We start from the raw sequence: 19,286 nt of genomic DNA on the forward strand, positions 1-19,286 counted from the left end.
AGAAACAAAAACAACATTTTCCTACTTGATAGAGTCAAGCTCTTCTTTCTCTTACCGGCACTTTGCAGGAGTGACGCAAAGAAGTTAAATTATTGTATTAATATTATCCCTCATTTTAAATCTTGCATGGCTTGCAAAAGTACAATCTTGATTTGCCGTTTTGTTTGAAGTTTTACACCTCATAGTGTGTGTGCACGACTAAAGTTATGGAAAGGTTTAAAAGCCTTGATTTCAATGATTTTATTGATTTCTTGACTTTCGTTTTTGTACAAGTTGACACTTTGATGTTTATTGTAGTTTAAAATAATACATTCACAGTTGATCCGTTTTATTCTCCAGTGAACGTCCGTTAGCCAGAACAAGAGAAGGCATGTGTGGCTTAGCTGTGAGTCTTGTCCGGATACCTCCTTGTTTGTCCCTTCCTTGTTCCCTTGTTTCCCTTCCTTGGCTCCTCTTGTGACGCCTCCTCTGTGCTGCAGGTGTGGGGGCTCCTGGTGCCTCTTCAGTGACTAAGAAGAAGAAATGTGTGGCTCTCAAATGTCTTTAGTTCATAATCTGCTTCTTCAGGACCATTATGGATCTGCTGTAAAAAACACAATCCACTGAACCTCCACAAAAACATGGCAAAGACGTACAAAAGCATCCAGTAAAACAATATGGAACACACAAACCACAAATGAAAGAAAATCGCTGCACAATAAAGGTTCATATGCAGTGCCAGGAAGCAAATACAAACTTTTTTTTGGATGTAAATGTGTAACAAACAGGTTGTTGATTAAATATTACCAAAGTGTTGTAAAAAATAACTATATCTTTTCATAAATCTTTCATAATAACTTAAAAGTTCTAATTTACCGCAATTTCAGATCCATTTACTTTTAGAAAAATAAGTAGATTTGGCATTTGAAACCTTCTTGTGAATGTCTTAAGGCTGAATATTCCTTGTCTTTGCACATTTCCGATACATTCAGCCCATCACATTGATGACGGCGTTGCTCAGGTCGTGCAGTCTCCTTTGTGCCTCGTCTCGTTCTGATCGTATCAGAGCAGAAACAGCGGCGGCCGCACGATGTGGACAGAACCTTTCTCCCGTCAAAACTCCACACAGTTCGTCTGTAAGTCTCTGCGGGAGCCACTGGTGCTGGAAAATAACACGGACACTGGACACGAGGCCGCTCTTCACCTCCATGTGGAGCTGCGCTGTGGTGCGTTCAAGAGTTACATCGTCAGACAGCTTTATTTCGGTTTGCACTGTGAATTTTGGCGTTTTGCCGAAAGTCCACTCCCAGCTGCGGAGCTCTGAGGCGATACGGCCGATACCAGGAAACCAAGACTCATCTGAGGGATCCAGAACCGCCAGTGGAGAGGAGACGCCGAACTCTGGGGAGGAACAGAAATAAGCATTTAGCAATTTGGGAACTTTAGGAAAAGGAGTTCTGGTGCTCTTTGCAACAACATTTCATATTCTGTCGGTATAGTATTACAGTGTAGGGATGTCCCGACCGGTATAGCCGATCGGGTTCAATCCCCCAAAACACGGCGGTGAATCTGTGGTCCCAAGTCTGCAGGGGCTCCAGCCTGCAGGTTCACCAGGCGCTGTGGTAAACCTGCAGAGTCAGGACCGGAGCCACAATGCTGCCGCTAACACCTGCATGAAATCTTAGAGCAGGGGTCACCAACGTGGTGCCCTTTGAGGCATGCCCAGTAGCCCTTGAGACTTCTTCTAAGGTGTAAAACACTTATTAAAAATATGAATGTAAAAATACAATTATTTCTGTTCTGACTTTAAAATAAAGCTATTGATATAATATGTGGTCAATATCCTATAAGTGAACAGTGTACGTTTAAGTCTTTAGGATTTGTTTTTAACTGGTAGCTCCCGAACAACTCAATGCTCTTGAAGTAGCCCTCGGCTGAACAAAGGTCGGTGACCCCGTCTTAGAGGATAAATCAGCAGCTGCTAAAAACAAAATGGCAAAGAAAGGTCATTGTTATCTTTCAGCGTAGATAAGATTATTGATCTCACAATGGAGAAATTCTGTTACACTTTCTCCACCTTCTTCCCTGCTTTGTTTTAATGAAACAAAAACAATAAAAATCAAAGCTAAATCCAAACTTATTGTATATTTACACTTTTGCCTCTGGAGATATCAGTGCTTTTGTCGGTTGGTATAAGCTGATATTGTAAAATACCTCATATCGATCGGGTCCCATTACAGCGGTTTCAACGTTTTCATCGATCCATTTTCTCCCACTTTCCCGTTGCCGGGTCGTGGGAGCAGCTGTTGAAACTGCCCAAATCACATTGCACCAGCCCCTATGGCTCCTCCTGCAGGTGGTGGGTCCATGGGAGGACGGCCTCACGATCAACCGAGCCTGTTGGTCTCTCATAAGGAGCTTCTGAACCGCTCTTTGTCTGACCCGTCACCGAGGACCTGTTAGCCCTGGGAGACCCTACAGGGCACGAAGCCCCCTCCACCACGTTTAGGTGGCGGCTCCAGGAGGGGTCAACGTTTTCACTCTTCATAAATGATTTGACCTTCCAAGTTCCACCAGGCCTTGTTTATGATTAAATCAGAACTAAACGGCATCTAAAAATGTCTAAAATAGATCTAGATTGGACTTTGTAAATCCTCCTTAAATGTTTTGGTAACATAAAAGGGCAAATGGCGGCTGCATTCTGAGGCTCATCATAACTTTATGTGTCTAACGTGTCGTCGTGGTTACTGAGCTTCACTGACCTGTGTTGTATTGTTGAACCAGGGCTTGGATTAGCTCCGCCCATGTCAGCGAGGGGGCGTGGTCCGTCAGGTTGGTTACCGCGGAGACGACACTGGGCGTGGCGTTGCTGTTGACACCAGGGATTGAGGGGCGGAGCACAGAGCGGAGGGCGGAGCCGTCGGCCGAGTGCAGCAGAGTGCAGTGGTGATACGACGCTCCCCGGCTCAAACGCGACGCGCTTCCTACACAGAACACACAGATTTTGATTTCGTTTTCTTCCCCTGCGCTGACTTTCGACGCGCTTTACCTGAGATCTTGTACTTCCCGTCGAGCACGATGTCCAGTCGCTCTGTGGCTCTGACGTCCAGCTCTGGCCTCGCTCTCCTCAGCGCATCCGTCACCGCCTTCAGGTTCCTCTGTCGGTCGTACAGTTTCCTGCAGCTGAAAAACGTCAGGTTCAAGTTCCCCATATCGTGGTAAACCGTCCCGCCCCCGCTGCGTCTGCGAGCCAATGGGACGCCGGCGTTCCTCATGGCTTCCTGGTTACACTCCGCCCACGGGTTCTGGTGGCGGCCAATCACGACAGCCGCGCGACTCCTCCACAACAAAAACAGGCGGCGGTTTGTTAAGTCCACGTTCGACTCGATCCAGTCCTCCAGAGCCAGGTTTTGGTGGATGTCTGTGGACTTTGACTGGAAAATGAGAACTCCCTCTTCGGTCAGTTTGGAGAAGGAGTGGAGCCCAGCGCTGAAGAGGCAGGGGAGGCGCCGTCGAAGCGGAAACAAACCATTCCTGAGTAAAGGACAACGCTGGACGAGCAACATTGTGGTTTCTTGACAACGTAGCGTCACCTCAACATGACAAGAAACCTGAAAAATATATAGTCATGTTAATATACAAACAAATATAGAAACATATATACTAGCATTGCTCTCCAGTCGAGATGCTATTAGATTTGGGTAAAGCCGAACTGGAGAAAATGTGCGCGGTTCAGGTGGGGGTTATGAGGTTAACATTGGAAATATGAAATCCTACGCGTTTCACCTCTGATGACGTAGAGGTGACGACATTGCTCAGCGGCTGTAGAGGAGCGTTAGCTTTAGCACTAGCTTTGCAGCGCAATTTCACCGATAACTTTACAACCGCCCCGAAACTACGCTCTGTGTCAACACTGACCGCGATGTCTCTGTGGTCAAACGTGATCGGTGAAGTTACACACGTGGTCTTTCACTGGAGAGCTGCTCCTCACGTGAAACAAGCGGCTGCAGAGCGGAGAGTGTGGAGACGGCGAGGGAAAACAAACGCGACTTCCGGTTCAGCCTTTCAGCGTAAAAGTGCTTTGAGGAAAAAAGTTTAAAAAAATGTATTTTTATTTTTTTTATTTTACTAAATTCTTACCCATCAGACAGTTCTCATGACAGTACTTAACGTCTTAACCCCCACCTTCACCTTTTTTTTGTCACATTTTTGTTCCTTTTTTGGCATGTTGTTTTTGCTGCTATTTTGACTCTTTCTTTCAAGAGGCTTTTAGATTTGGGTAAAGCCAAACTGGAGAAAATGTGCTCGATTCAGGTGGGGGCAAAGAGCTAAGTTAACCTAAGCCAAATACTTTTTTTTAACTCCAAAATAATTTTACTCAAGTAGAAATAAAAAGTAGTGACCCAAATATTTACTCAAGTAATAAATAATAAAAGTACTTGGAGAAAATGTGAGCAACTGTTTCAGCGTAAAAGTCTGATATTTATGATTTAAAATGGTCAATGTGTGTCATATGCACTTTAAGTACATGTACTTGAGTAAAAGTAACTGAGTACTACCCACCTCTGAAACCAGCTCTGCTCCGGTCTTAACATGGCTTTCATTTCTCCTTTCACTACCGTGGATCTGGCTTTATTTAGGCCTCATTCATAAGAAACTGTGTAGAATTCCTTTTGACAATGAAACACAGAGTAAAGACAGATAAATGATGTTAATATAACTTCAGTGAGCCTTTCCTTCACGATGAGAGATTGTGAAAGACCCTCTTACTTCTCTTTTCGACATAAGTTTGGAGCAGCTTTTGTCTCGTCTTTGCTCAGTCTTGGTTTAAAGCCACACTGCGGAACATTCCAGGCTTTATTGCTACATCACAAGAGCAACGATCACCAAACTCAAAACATGAACATGTCATTGATACAAACCGAGCCAGACTCTGACTCTGACACACTTTTCTGCAGGGGTTTTTCAGAGTAAAAGCTATTTCTGCGTTGTCTTTTCTTGTCTCGTTCAAACCAAACCATCGAACGTCCCAGTTCTAGCTCGACCTATAATGTCAAACCGAGGCTTGGGTTTCGTGTCTAGACGTCACGACGAGGAAGAGATTCGAGCGGCGCAGAGAAGGAAGACGTCCGTAACCACATCCTGAGAGCGTCTGCAGCCGACAGCCGACTCAACTGCTTTAGGTGAGTTTTATTAATAACGATTTTCATAATACGGCGTTTGCAAACCTTTAATCACTGGCATGTTCTTCGTGCTTTTGAAAAAGGGAAGTGACACAAAAGGCCTGGTTGCAAATCTTTGTTCACTGCCCTGACCTTCGACTAGTTTGAGTATTTTCACGAGCTTTTCTGACCGCCGTGTGTGCATTTCTGCCAGTGAAAAACATCAGGTCATTATAAAGGGACATTTACTTAAAGCAGAAGATTTAATGCTCCAGTTTGAGGCTGCAGCTTGTGTCATGGAGATCCAGGAAGTGTGTTCAAGCGTAATGCAAATTCAAGCTAATGCAGGAATCACACATTTCCACAGATTTTTGTCGCTTTTAAAGGATATTGTTTTTAAGGGGAAATGGGAATTGGAATCGAGCATAATTCTAAAGGATGAGGACTGAGAACTGACACTGCAGGACGAACATAAAACAACAAATAGTCCAATCCTTCGAGAGCTCGAGGGAAAAACTATAATTAGATTTTTTTTAGAACTCACTTTGTCCCATTAAAGTTTGGAAGAACCTCAGACCGATGCTGGAGGAGCTGTGGTCAGGTTGAAAGACATAGAAAGTGAAATAAGAAATAGTTTTGGTGTTGAAATTCCATTGGAACCAAATGTCATAATATTGGGAATATTCTTTAGCAACCTCAGATCAAATTTTAACATTTCCCAATTAATATATACTACTCTTAAAGAGGGGGTGTTCTGCTTTTTTCAGTCCCATAGCACCAGTCTATATCACACTACAATGATGACAAACCTTCTGTTGGTCTGTAAATGCAGTAAATCAGAATAACTGCCTTGTATAAAATGTCTCTCTCAAAATGGCTGTAGTGAATGTCTTGAAATAGGCCTCTGTCTCTTTAAGAACCTCTGATCCTTTAGACACGCCCCCTCCACACGCTGTCTGTGGCATCAGTGGGGAGGGGGTTCTGCTGAGGAGCAGTGGTTGGTTACTCGGCTGGTGACGAAAGCTCGGAGGCGTCTCCAGGAGGTGGGGGCGTTCCTAGGAGGACTCAGGCAAACCTATCCCTAAAATGGCCGCCATCAGAGTTTTAACAGATACGTGAAATACGTGAATGTGCCAAGGCAACACTTCAGCCATGTTTTTAATGAGGGAATGACAGAATAACATGATGTAAAGCTTGAAAAAGTCCATTTTGCATAATACCCCCCTTTAATTGCAAAGAAAATGACTACAGTCAATTGGTTTTTGATTCAGTTTTACAAAGTACTGCGCTGAAATCCATATTCAAGACAAGTATAATCTTCCCACTAACTGTATTGTGCTATAACTGTATTCACATGGTATGTTTGTGTATTTCATTTAAGGCGAGACGCTGCAGGTGAATAGGGAAACTTTTGCGGTCGATAAATATTTCTGTCATTTCATACAAATATATATCGATGACTAAAAAGGGCCAAAATATCACATATTTTCACATTTTTGAAAACTTTGCCTTTTTTTTTAAAATTCAAAACTCAATAAATCAGGCTAGGAAATGGATACTAAAAAAGTAGGGCTGGGACGATCCATATTTGTCACGATACTCAGAGGCCGATCCGATACGTTTTACGATGCAATAAGTATTTATGTCATGTGTCCAAAGTTTATAACCCCAATGCCATTTGACAGTTTTTGAAGTGTTAAAGGGGCTAGACGCAAGTTAGCCATTTTATGCTCACTACTGCCACCTCAGGTCATTGTGTAACTGCAGCTTCTATGTTGAGCTCGTGCGTGACGGCACTTCAGACCCGAAGTACCACCTTAGCGGTTGTGGTGAACAGGTCTGGGCTGGTTCTACACATTAGGACGTGGCTGAAACCTGTAGGGGAGGAAAATACATCACTTTAACATTTTTAAACCTGTATAGTCCCTTTAAGAAACCAATTTGGCATAAAGTCACAAAGTCTCCGTAATTTTAAGCTCTGATCCCCCACCTGAACCGAGCACATTTGATCCAGTTTGAGTACACCAAACACTAAAGCTTCTTGAAAAGGTGCCAAAATAGCGAACAAATGACACCACGGCAAAGACACAAAGAAAAAGATCAGTTTAGGTGAATTTGTGGGTCTTAGCTTTCAAAAGATGTGTTGCACTGGCCTATAGGGCTTCAGTCATGAATGTATTGTAATAGATTTGGGTAAAGCTGAACAGCAGAAGTGAAGGCGGTGGGGAGCTCAGTGTGTTTGCGAGTGCTGGCTGTTGTGAGTCACAGATGCGGCAGAGATAGACCTCTTCCTGTTGTGCGTTTCACAGGTCACTCGAAACATGCAAAGCCACAGCGCATCCGTGACGCCATGACGGACCCGCGGCGGCCATTTCCTCCCACCATGCACCACGGCGCCCTCCCCCTCTCCTTCGTCTCCCCCCCTCCCCCTCCTCATCCTCTTCATCATCATCATCATCATCAGGCAGCGTTTATGAACCAGCCGGACCAACCGCACGCACAGGTGGTGAGAAACTGTCACGACCTCAAAGCGACGCTCTGACTTCATCTCCGTCTTTCTGCAGCATTTCCCCGGACAGAACCTGGGTTTGGAGAACAGCGACTGGAGTCCAGCCCCGTTTCCCAGCATGCTCAGCGGCTACACCTGCCCCCAACAGGCGTCTACCGTAAGCAAGTATATAGGTCTGAGTTCATGAGAATCTTGTGGCTTTCCGTGACATTTCTGATGATGATTAATGTGGCCACAAACATGATTCACCCTAAGGCCTAGTTTTTACCCACGGCACATTTCACAAAGGTTTAAAGCCACAGGGCGGAGCATTCCTGGTTTCCCCCTCTACTTTGCCCGCCCCCTTTTAACTTTTAAGACATGTCATTAGTGCAGCACTGTAAGCAGCTAACCAGGAACTGCTTCTTTCAACTGAGGAAAATATCTAAACTTAGGAATATGGTCTCACGTAATGATTTGGAGCTGATCATCCATGCATTTGTGTCTTCACGTTTAGATTATTGTAACGGTTTATTTTCATGTCTTAACAAGAAGGAGCTCTCTCGACTGCAATTAGTGCAAAACACTGCAGCGAGAACCCACATATCCCCTATTTTAAAACAGCTTCATTGGCTGCCAGTGTCTTTTAGGATCAAGTTTAAAGTTCTGGTTCTAGCCTTCAGAGCCGTGCATGGTCAGGCTCCTTCTCATATCAGTGCTCTGGTCCAGCCTTACACCCCTGTGAGGCTCTGAGGTCTGTGGATCAGAATCTGCTAAAGGTTCCACATACAAGTTTTCGTACTCGAGGCGACCGATTCTTCCAGGCTGTTGCTCCCAGGCTCTGGAATGATCTTCCGCCCTCTTTGCTCTATTGACTCTGTTGATTCTTTCAAAAGCGAACTTAAGACACATTTATTTGTTCAAGCTTTTAATGAGCTACTTTTGGGCTGCTGTGATTTCTGTGTTGTTTTGACCCCTTTTTATATTGCTTGTAATTTCTGCTTTTACTGTGTTGTGAAGCACTTTGTGGCCTTTGCCTGTGAAAGGTGCTACATAAATAAATATTACTTACTTACTTACTTACTTTTCGACATTTGCCGCGCTATGGACCATAAATATAAATATAATTCATTGATATGCAGATGTAAGTGAAATGAAATTCATACATGATTTTGAGTTTTATTTATAAATAAAAAACTGAAAAGGGGGATGTGCTTAAGTATCCGCCTTCTTGATGAAAACACCGCAAAAAAGCCACAAAAAAGCGACGAAAATCCGACAAAAAAGTGACAAAAATACGACAAAAAAGCAACAAAAAAGGGACAATAAAAGCTACGATCTTAGCTTAGCTTTCAAATGAGGCGCTACACTCGAGAAGCTTTTAGATTTGGGTTATTCCAAACAGTAGAAATTGCGCTCGGTTCAGGCGGGGGATATTCTGAATATGGTCTCCACTTTAGCCCGCCTGTATGTGATCTTAGTTAGAAGACCCTGGACTTTGTGACGGTTTTTGTTTCATGCGGAAAAGTCCAGCCATTACAGAGATATTAACTTAAACCCTTTGAAATGACAGGCCATTGTATTTCACACGTATTTCTGTTTTTTCTTCCTCAGGACCTGGACGTCCACATGTCGTCCCAAAATCCGTTTGAATCTGGTTTGAACTACGACTCTTTCCAGTCTGAAGTCTTCCAGTATCCTGACCCGCAATACCTTCAATCCAACAGCTTCTACTCCCAACCCGCCTGCCCCTCCGCGGACATGTCCCACTGGGGGCCCACGGAGCCGGCCGCGCCCCAGCTGCAGTGCTCCTCCCTGGGCTACGCCTCCCGAGACGCCGGCCTGGGATCCTGGAGCTCCGCGGATTACAACTTCCAGTCCACCCCGGACGCTTTCCTCCCGTTTTACCCGAACAGTTACCAGGAGAACCAGTGCTTCCTGAGCCCGTCCACGCCGGGGCCCAGCCCGCATTACCCGCCCTCCTTCGTGACCAGCCCCAGCAACGACAACGGCTCGGAGGGGTTCTTCGTGGAGCCGGCGGCGTTTACAGTCACTCCTGAAATCCAGAGCGGACAAAGCGACGTGATTCAGGAGAAAACCAAGCCGAAGAAGGCGCCGAGAGCGAGGGCGGCGAGACCCAGGAAGAGCCGCGCAAGCAAGAGCAAGGTCAGGACAGATGTGAAGCTTTTTAAGCCATTTCAAATCGCCCAAATACTTCATCTCTAATGCCACAAACACAAACAATCTGAGCAAACTGGGGGCGCAGGTTTCAGGCTTTAAGAGAGAAAAGAGCTGAGATATTGTGGCATGAATGTGGCCGTTTAGTCCTATGTGTTTCCTGCAGGACAAGGCCTCCCCGGTGCTGCTCGTACCTGTGGAGGCTGGCGCTGCGGTGCCCCCGTCGTCGCGGCGACTGCCCGATGAGGAGGAGGAGGGGGAGGGCGTGGCGTTGGGTGAGGAGGGTCAGTTCGACAGTCTGATGAGAGACAGAGACAGGAGCTACTACAGGCCTCCCCCGATCCTGAGTCCGAGCCGAGCCGGGCCCGGGCTGCACTGCTCACTCTGCGACACACGTGAGTCTGACTCGAGACACAGTCAAATAATAACAACCAAACTCACCTGCTGGTCTCTAGGTGGCGCTGTTTCACTGGACGCAGCCTCATTGGGAACACTAACATCAGAAACCACAGCTCCGTGAGTGAATTCATCTTTTCACATGTCTGTTCTTTTTACCTGATCTAATTTGCATACAATTCTCAGGCGTATCAACGTCGGGCGGAGCTTCCAGGCCGAGATCCCGCCCACGAGACACCAGAGACACGCCCACTCCGACCCCCACAATGCACTGCTGCTGTGGGAGCCGTCGGAGGAGCTGGAGGAGTCTGTGAATCAGCAAAGAGGTAATAATCAGCGTCAGTGGTGCATAAACAAGCTCTGGAAGTGCTCATTAAAAACATGTCTCACCTTGTCCAGTGGAGGCGCTGTTGAAGTTGGCTCGGTCCAGCGCGGTGCCGAGAGGACGGGCCAACGCTGAGGACGTGCTGCTGCTCCTGTCAGAGAACAGAGGAGACTTCCTGGTAACGTCTCTGTGATGCATTCGCTCTCACGCTTTTGTCACGATACACTATATACATCAAAAACGCTTTTCTGTACTTATTTCCTATTTATTTAATATTGCCTTTAATGCGTTAACGATCCACCAGGGGGTGCTACAGCACCCAGGGTTCCCACGGCCTTGGCTGCGATGCTCTAGACCTGACTTGTAGAGCACAAATCCCTGAGTATGTAAAAAAAAGCCCATTCCTATGCAGGGTTATGTTTTTTTGTTTTTTTTTACTAAATCATCAGTAAACTCACTTAAACACTTAAATAAATCAAAAATAATTTCACGTGTGTCCTGCAGGGCCAGGATCAGGATATAAACAACACATTACAGCCCTGTGGTGAATGAAGCTGATCACCACAGAGTGAATGAATAATGACTACAGTTCTGTTAGGATCTGGTTCTTTTGTATCATGTGACAACAGTTATTTGGATATGGCCAAAGCAGACACTGGAGATAGAAGTTGTCTCAAAGAAAAGGCTTTTGTTGCTATTGTTCCTCGTTACAAAGCAGAATAACCAGCTGGTGACTTCAGAGAAAGAGAAGAAGTGAAGTCCAGACCTCTGTTGACAGTGAATCAGTGGTTTGTGTCTATGTGCTTGTACTTTATCTGTACTTCACGTTATGTTCAGAATGATTATGATTATGGAGCGTTGTTTATCAGCTAATCTCAGTGACATGGTCTTCTTGAGTCAGAGGCTTGTTCAGATTCCCTTATAATCCTTACAGAACTTATTTACTTGGGTCACATTACGCAATGATGTTTTATTTGAAAATAGTAGTGTTTTGCTCTGGGTCAAACAGTGTTATAGCCGACCCGGCCCAGGCCCCCCATCACAGTCAGGAAGGATAATGTGGCCCCCAGAGAAAAAGGCTCTAGACTTTGAGAGTGGCTGATCGATACAAGTGTAAGGGCCACTGGAGGAATATTCAAAAGCATAATCAGAATGGTTTTCTATTAGTAAAGCACGAGGCGGCTCCTTTGTCTGTGAAATGCAAACCCTGTTGTTCAGAATTCTACTCACACACACTGTATCTCTAAACATGCGGTTTTACTCCCTGCATTTGTGTTACGTCCAAAACCCCAAACATTATTCTTGGATAACAGAGAGAATGGGTTTTACACTAGTTTAATTGAACGTGTCTTTGCAGCTCACAGTGGAGAAGCTGCTGAACCAAACCCCCATCAAAAAGCAGGTGAATCTGACGCCCACTCAAACTCATTTCTTCTTTCTACATTTGTCCTCATGTTTTTCTATTCTCTTTAGACTCGTGGACGGCAGACGCACTTAACGTCAGGCTACATTTGACTCTTCGACTTCCTGAAAACAAAATCAAGCAGAAAGATGTGTTGTATTTTTGTAAATATGGAAAATAAATAGTACTTTTGTCACTGGTTTCTAATGCATTCTTACATTCTGCCACTGGGGACACACTAATACAGGCAGAACTAAAGTAAACCAGGATCAGCAGATTTACTGAAACCATTTTTTGTAACATTTCTGGTTCTGTGGGCAAATATTCGGCGTGTTTAACTTTCAAATGTAAACACAAAGCTAAAGTCGGCCGAGACTGACACAAACCCAGGATGTGCTCCATTCTGCTATTCCTCCCAGCGCTTCCTTTCTCACCGGGACTGAAGTTACTCAGCGACGCTCCTCCTCCGACCAGTCCAAAGTCCGGACAAAGTTTGCAAAACCTCCGGACCAAAACAGCCCTAAAAAACAGAGGTAAGATTACTGATTTTGCATTGAAGTTCAGCTTTCTTTCTGCTCAATGAATTTGCCAAGAGATAAAGTTTATGAGGTTTTGTTTGGATTGAGGCTCAAGGAAAATCTTTAAGTCTTTTGAAGTCTTCTTTTGCACCTCACACTTAACGCCTTTGGGTTCTGTTTCTTATCAAAGCAACTTTATCTTTTTTTCCTGAGCTTACGCTGCCTTTTTATGACTAAAAGACATAGTTTGGGCCAGGTTTAAATCAGAGCTAAGTCAAACTCAAACTCTAAGGGAAAGAAATCCCCAAACAGAGGATTCTGTTCCCATCCCTGTCCACAGCAACACGAGATCGTAATATTAGACATGAAGCATGTTAAGGCTGCATTACTCCACTGTCCTCACACTCAGTCATGGGCACTTTAGCCCCATTATTGTAGGACCCTGTTTGGACAGGAGAGGGCAGCACCGTGCTGATGTCAGGAGCCTCTGGCTGCGTCTGAAACCATCACATTACAGCCTCTAAGCTCTAACACTAGCAACTAACTCCTTAACCTTTCATGGGTCGACTGTTAGATCTGTGCAGTTAGTGAACTAGAGCTTCAGCAGAATTTGCACAATCCGTCCGTCCTTAAACAGGGGAAAGGGAAGTGACATCACCAACAGCTGCTTTTCTTCTTCTTTAAAGTTATTGATGGAGTGCAGGCCAAACAAAAGTGCATGTCGCCCCCTAGTGTACAGTGTCCAACAACAACATAGTGTCCAAACAAAGACATTTAAGGAGAAAAATAATCCAAATGATCCATACATTTCCCTTTAGTGTTATTTTATTTCAACAGCTGTTTCTTAAAGCTACAGCAGCAAATGATCCATGTGGCTAAAGTTTCTACTAAATGAAAACAAAAGCATTTAATCCGTTTCCTGAGTTTCCTCTTTAACACTGACATGTGACTGAGCTGTGGAGACGACAACATGGATTTATCACTTTTATACAGTTTGGCTTGAGCAGAATCTTATTTTTTATTATTATCATTTTTATTATTAAATGTGCTCCTGTCAATCAACAGTGGTTGATTGAACATGAATCACTCCAGGGTGGGGGGATTTGGTGCAGTGGCTTGTGGGATGGCACATAGCTCCTAATCACCGGTTAGTTAGCATCAGAGGTCCCTATGCTAAAGTGGCTTTGCTAGTTAGCATCAAGGCTCCTTTTCCTAACTCCTTCCTAGCTGACTTACCAATTCGGAAGCATCTTGCCATGGCGTACGCTGACGCACATCCGGTTTGGCGTAAGAGCTCTTACCAATCTGACCATTTCGGACGCAGCATCAGACACAGCTTTCATTTCAATCCAAAAACCTGGTCTGGTCCTCAACATGAGCGAGAAAGATCACGCAGGATCAGATTTATAGTTTAATATTTTTACAAAAAGACAGTTTTTAAGGATCTGTGCTTTACTGCAGTACTTGTTTGTTGAGAACTTTTACTCCACTACATGTTCTGTCCCTGTCACCTCTTATTTAACAGGTTGTGTACTTTCTACTTTGAATACTTCACACACTTCAGTACTTTCATTTGACTGAGCTTCTTTTACAAACATTACTTTTATTGGAGTTGGGGAAAAACTGTCCTTGTGGCGGGAGGTATGGGTCTGTATGGACCGTAGCCTCCTGCCTGAGGGGAGAGCGGGGAATAGCCCATGTCGAGGGTGAGAAGGGTCAGCTGTGATCCGACCCACGAGCCTCCGGGTCCTGGAGGTGAACGGGTGCTCCAGAGCTGGAGGGTACCACACGGTGATGGAGGAGGTGGACTCAGCTGCCACAGGAAGAACATCCTCTGCTGACGGTTGGCTCTCATTTGAGGTCCTGGGTGATGGTGAAGGAGTCTGTCAGGGCGAGGGGGGTTTCCTGAGGTCCAGGATCATCTCCATTGTCTTCAGCTCCAGGTTGTTGTGGCTGCACCAGGACTCCGGCTGGTCCACCTCTCTCCTGTGGGCAGATGCGGGTCCTTCTGTATCCATCCTTCCAATATGACTAACCTGCCATCGTCTCCTTTCACAGCGATGGGAGCCAAAGAGCCGGGAGAAGCGACACAACCACCGTCCAGCCCGTCCAAATCGAAGCTGAAAACCTCCAAAGACGTGCACTTCTGCGTGCTGCCCGATCAGTACGAGCCTCTGGTGGAGGAGAGGGACGAGGAGGAGGAGAGAGAGGACGCCGAGGAGCGACGGAGGAGGAAGGAGGAGAAGAAACGCAAGAAGAAGCTCCGATACAAGAAGTACAGGAAGGTCAGAGCACAACGGAAATGCTACTGTGGTGAAGAGTTACAATTTAAATGATATGATATATATATACTGCGTCCCTGAAGTGTGTTTTTAGTCCCTTCTTTTACTTGAGAGCTCGAGACTAGACTATGACATTTTCAGAACCTTGATTATTCTCAGACTTGTTGAGGATAAATGTGTGTTTGTTTTGTGCAGAACGCGGGGAAGGCCTTGCGCTTCAGTTGGCGCTGTTTCATCGCGGGCTTACAGTCCATGGTTCCCGTGTACATGGGTCCGATGGCGGCGGCGACTTCCGTGGTCCCCGGGAACCCCTGAGATCTGACACTGAGGACGGCGTTTCAGCTTTTGTAATGTGAACGGTTTAGAGTTGTTTTGCTAATTTATTAATATGTCAGTCAGGCAAAAATGTGACTACAGCTAGCTAAATAATAACACATTTTTGACATGTATGTTTACATTTTCTATTTCACTGACTGTACTAAAACACATGTAAGTAGTAATATATGCAGTATAAATACATCTAACGTCTATAAGTGTGTTTTGTACAGTGGTGTTCAGCTCCAGTCTGTCCTTCCTTCATCTTCTGTTTTTCATTGTTCTGGTTCATTCAAGCCTTATTAACAGTATTAATATGTAGGTCAGAAAAACAAGCACTTCCGAAGCCCAACTTTCTGCTTTTCAGAGGACGCAGAGCGGCCTGAATATAATCATTTACTTAACCAGGCTTTAGGCAAATATTAGTCATCTTAATAATTACTGAGATAAAGGTAGAAAAGTAGTGGAAATACTTAAAGGAACAGGCCACAGTTTTGAGATATGTTCTTACCGGAGCTTAGACGAGTTGATGTGAACCTGTCTGGTCTTTACACGCACGCTCAGTCACGCAAAAAGACCAAAGATATTGTTAGTATTTGGCCTCTCCCAGCATTTTCCTCTAGCTCCAAACTGGTGTGAAGTTAGAAGCGACCAAGCTCTTCCACGTTTCCCCTGTTCAAATACAGATACATGAAGAAAGTTACACGATCCTGGTATAGTGTAGTACAACATATAGTACATAACATATAGTGTAGTACAACATATAGTACATAACATATAGTGTAGTGCAACATATAGTACATAACATATAGTGTAGTACAACATATAGTACATAACATATAGTGTAGTGCAACATATAGTACATAACATATAGTGTAGTACAACATATAGTATAACATGTCCATTTTCTAACCGGTGAAAGGTAGTACTGTATTGTAAGGCGTAATAATACCTTAGGACAGGGGCAGGCAAGTGAGTAACATCATTGCCAAAACACCAAGGGCAGAACCTCAAAGTAAAGAACCACTTCCTGCAAATGCCAATGTTTTACATAATATACGGTGAGACGTGCAAAATCAAACATAAAAAACATATAACACAGAGTTTAGATAAAAAAACAAGCTATGAACTTTAAACTGTAAGGCTTTAGGGGCATGCATGAGAATATTAAAATAAACAAGATGAAAATAAGAGGTAAAATATGGTAGACGACAACAATTGACATAGGACAGGATTGGATTTACATCTGGTGCATAAAGTGATAAAGTGATACAGTGATAAGTGGTGCAGTGGATCTAAGTGCGGACAGACCACATATTGGGATGTTCCACCAGGAAACTTAAGAAATACTGACAGAATGTCCCGCAGTTCAGAGTACTTTAACAGGTATTTGATCTCTTACTTGTATAACAGTATTTCTCAAAATCACCTTGTGGGCCAGAGGTTCTGTGCTGGAGGGCCGGATTTGGCCCTCGGGCCTGACATTGCCTACCCCTGCTTAAGGACCACTTTGACGTCCACGCAAGTTTAGACCTGGTTTAGTTCGAACGCTTTAACCTCTTAACCCCGCCGTTCACCGAGTGCCGTTTCTCCAGGTCGGCTTTACCCAAAACTAAAAGCTTCTGGACTGGAGTCAGTTTAACGCCTCATTTAAAAGCTAAGACCCACGAAACTCATTTAAACTGAGCTTCTTCCTTTTTTTGTTGCAAGTATTTTGTCACATTTTTGTTACTATTTTGGCTTTTTTGTGTGTGTTATTGTTGCTTTTTCATCACTTTCTAGTCATTGTTTTGGTTGTGTTTTCATCCTTTTATCAAGAAGCTTTTAGATTTAGGTAAAGCCAAACTGGAGAAAGTGGGCTGAGTTGAGGTGGGGGTGAAGTACTTTTACTTTTTACTTTATGTACATTTAACAATTTGACATACATACATACTTTTCTATTTTTATTTTATATTTTATCAGATACTTTTACTTTGACTTCAGTAAGAATGTTGAGTACTTCTTGCTTGTACAGTATTTTGTAAAAAACGTAGTAATTTGCGGTCATGGGCACAAGATGGCGGCCTATTACCTGCAGAGGAGCCTCAGGGAAGGCCGCTCGGTAACTTCTCTTTACTTCTTGCTCCTGAAAAGCAAAGAGGAGGGATTAAAGTCAGTCGAAAGTGCACTCGAGTCCAAAGAGTCTTGTTTTGGCAGAGGGAGAGTTTGCAAATGACAGACACAGCTGTTTAGCAGAAATAGAAGCCCCAGACCGAGCACCACCATCAGGCCGCGGGGGTGCACGAGGGGGACAAGCCGACGTCCAGTCGCGTGGTCCGGGCATTGGCAGCGCGCAGACTCGGGTTTCTTTCTCACTAAAGCGAACACGAGACTTGATTTAATTCTGCGGGATCTTTATGAAGCAAAACCAAACGTGGACAGACTTTTATCCAAACGGAGCCGCTCGTGGACCGCGAATAATGTTACCGCTGACCGCTGATGAACGCGCCCATTCGGTTTTCTCCTCTTCTCTCTTCTTTTAGAGCCTTTTTTCCGCGTAAACAGTGAAGAATATTCATCAAACTCCGCAGATATGATCTCGATATCGCCTCTGCAGTTCGCTGTTTATTGGCGTCTGTCGCTGATTTTCATTTTCGTGTCTTTTCTTTTCTTTTTGGACATTTTAACGGCTGCCGTGCTCGAAGACACCTGTAGTCATGGCAACGACACTGAAGCCACCGCCGCGAGGACGTTTCTGAACCAATCAGAGGCCGAGGAAGTTTCGGAACCCTTCGCTGATTGGACGGTCCTCAGCCGGCGCCACAACGTGAGTTTTAATATTTTGTTTTTTTAGGATTTAATTTAATTTATTTTTTAAAATCAATTGTATAGCTTACGTAGCTTATTTATATACTTAATAATGTTATTTATTTATTTTATTTTCATTGTTTTATCGTAATATGACTATAATTTATTACAATTCTTTTTCACTTTTATGACACATTTTGTAATTTATAACATATTTATGCACTTAAATGTTTTATTCATTTATTTATTTGAGCTTCTCTGTTTTTGTTAAGCTATTATTACTATATTCTATTATTACATTTTATTTTTTGCACTTTCCTTTTGTAACATTTAGCCTATTAATTTTTACTTACTTTTAACCTCTTACCCCCCGCCTTAACCGAGTGCATTTTCTCCAGTTCGGATTTACACAAATCTAAAAGCTTCTTGATTAAAGAGCTTATATGCCAGTGTAACGGCTCATTTGAAAGCTAAGACCTGCAAAACTGATATAAACTGATGTTTTTCCTTGTGTTGTGGCCGTGTTGTCGTCACGTTTTGAGTTTTTTTCATTGCTTTTTTTGTCACTTTTTTGTTGCATTTGAACCATTTCTTTGTTTTGCCTTTGTCACATTTTGGTCAGTCTTTCATCATTTTTTGTCAAGTTTTTGTTGCTTTATTTGGTTTGTTTTCATTCTTGTTGTTTAGATTTGGGTAAAGCCAAACAGGACACAATGTGCTCTGTTCAGGCGGGGGTTAAGAGGTTAAAACACTTATTTCTATTCATAGCTTTTTTGTTGTCTTTGTTATCTTGTAACATCTTTTTGCCCCTTTACATTTACACTGGGTGACTTATAACACACAACACTCTTAGTCCGAGTTCAAAGTCTTAATCATGACATAATCGCTCACAAGTCGTGACATGCACTGTAATCATTGTTTGGAAGTAACGTTTTCCAAAAGACAAGTTAGACCAGCCCAAACCGTGTTGCACAAGACTCCGTGACCTTTGCACTTTGCTCAGACGCCACAACACTGTGATGTCGCCGGCACGTGCTCAGTCTGAGCGGCCGGCGTTTGTTTATGTTTCTGTTAAAGCTGCACCTGTTTAATGTGTTCACGTTCATGTAAAATCACGTCTCAGTCCTAAGTTTATAATAGATCCATGGTCCTAACACGTGTGGCTGGTGTTTTAAAAATAATAAATGAACATACATGGGTCTCGTGCATGTAAACAAGCCACACCGGAGTGTAGCCTTGGACTCATTTCCACCCGTTGTCCATCACGCGCACTCTCAAACACCCTCGCCCAGGGGAGGCAACGTCAGGCCCGGGGGCCAAATCCGGCCCTCCAGCACAGAACCTCTGGCCCTCAAGATGATTTTAGAAATATTATGATGCAAATCAGAAAGTACTTTAACATTTTTTAGAGTTAAATGGGAGAAATACTGTCAATGCACCCAAGTAGGTCAACT

General features: G+C 44.0%; 4 protein-coding genes and 1 long non-coding RNA gene across 5 annotated transcripts in view; 4 read left to right on the top strand and 1 right to left on the bottom strand.

Moving 5' to 3' along the window:
• Positions 1–858: 858 nt before the first annotated feature.
• On the bottom strand, positions 859–3,988 carry lipt1 (lipoyltransferase 1). The gene is made up of 5 exons (XM_079582064.1): positions 3,766–3,988; positions 3,029–3,590; positions 2,742–2,963; positions 955–1,380; positions 859–910 (listed from the first exon to the last, which is right to left on the bottom strand). Exons 2-4 carry the CDS (start codon positions 3,543–3,545, stop codon positions 968–970), a joined length of 1,152 nt encoding a protein of 383 aa, XP_079438190.1. The 5' UTR covers positions 3,546–3,590; positions 3,766–3,988; the 3' UTR covers positions 859–910; positions 955–967.
• Positions 3,989–5,005: 1,017 nt separating this feature from the next.
• On the top strand, positions 5,006–7,808 carry LOC306982235. The gene is made up of 3 exons (XR_013794178.1): positions 5,006–5,162; positions 7,451–7,644; positions 7,706–7,808. It is a non-coding gene; the product is annotated as an uncharacterized lncRNA (long non-coding RNA).
• A 1,438-nt stretch (positions 7,809–9,246) lies between these two features.
• Positions 9,247–10,721, top strand: LOC306981953 (uncharacterized protein; the record flags this gene model as incomplete). Its single annotated transcript, XM_079581693.1, has 5 exons — positions 9,247–9,795; positions 9,974–10,202; positions 10,263–10,323; positions 10,390–10,529; positions 10,603–10,721. The coding sequence occupies exons 1-5, from the start codon at positions 9,259–9,261 to the stop codon at positions 10,719–10,721; spliced, it is 1,086 nt and encodes a 361-aa protein (XP_079437819.1). The 5' UTR covers positions 9,247–9,258.
• Positions 10,722–12,220: 1,499 nt separating this feature from the next.
• On the top strand, positions 12,221–15,091 carry LOC306982222 (uncharacterized protein). Its single transcript, XM_079582086.1, has 3 exons — positions 12,221–12,463; positions 14,507–14,733; positions 14,926–15,091. The coding sequence occupies exons 1-3, from the start codon at positions 12,322–12,324 to the stop codon at positions 15,043–15,045; spliced, it is 489 nt and encodes a 162-aa protein (XP_079438212.1). The 5' UTR covers positions 12,221–12,321; the 3' UTR covers positions 15,046–15,091.
• A 2,314-nt stretch (positions 15,092–17,405) lies between these two features.
• Positions 17,406–19,286, top strand: part of LOC306982194 (solute carrier family 22 member 6) — an 89,061-nt gene continuing 87,180 nt past the window's right edge. Inside the window, exon 1 of the mRNA XM_079582044.1 lies at positions 17,406–17,851. Coding sequence (XP_079438170.1) covers positions 17,618–17,851 — 234 coding nt within the window. The 5' untranslated portion in view covers positions 17,406–17,617. The remainder of the gene's footprint in view (positions 17,852–19,286) is intronic.

This window comes from Gobius niger, assembly GCF_951799975.1.
Source record: "Gobius niger genome assembly, chromosome: 23".
Lineage (NCBI taxonomy): Eukaryota > Metazoa > Chordata > Actinopteri > Gobiiformes > Gobiidae > Gobius > Gobius niger.

Coding starts and splice junctions, on each gene's coding strand:
- lipt1 (XM_079582064.1), bottom strand. CDS start 3,545: ATGTTGCTCGTCCAGCGTTGTCCTTTACTCAGGAATGGTTTGTTTCCG. Junction 2,964..3,028: donor CGGGAAGTACAAGATCTCAG/GTAAAGCGCGTC, acceptor TGTTCTGTGTAG/GAAGCGCGTCGCGTTTGAGC. Junction 1,381..2,741: donor GGTTCAACAATACAACACAG/GTCAGTGAAGCT, acceptor GTTCCTCCCCAG/AGTTCGGCGTCTCCTCTCCA.
- LOC306982222 (XM_079582086.1), top strand. CDS start 12,322: ATGTGCTCCATTCTGCTATTCCTCCCAGCGCTTCCTTTCTCACCGGGA. Junction 12,464..14,506: donor AACAGCCCTAAAAAACAGAG/GTAAGATTACTG, acceptor CTCCTTTCACAG/CGATGGGAGCCAAAGAGCCG. Junction 14,734..14,925: donor GATACAAGAAGTACAGGAAG/GTCAGAGCACAA, acceptor TGTTTTGTGCAG/AACGCGGGGAAGGCCTTGCG.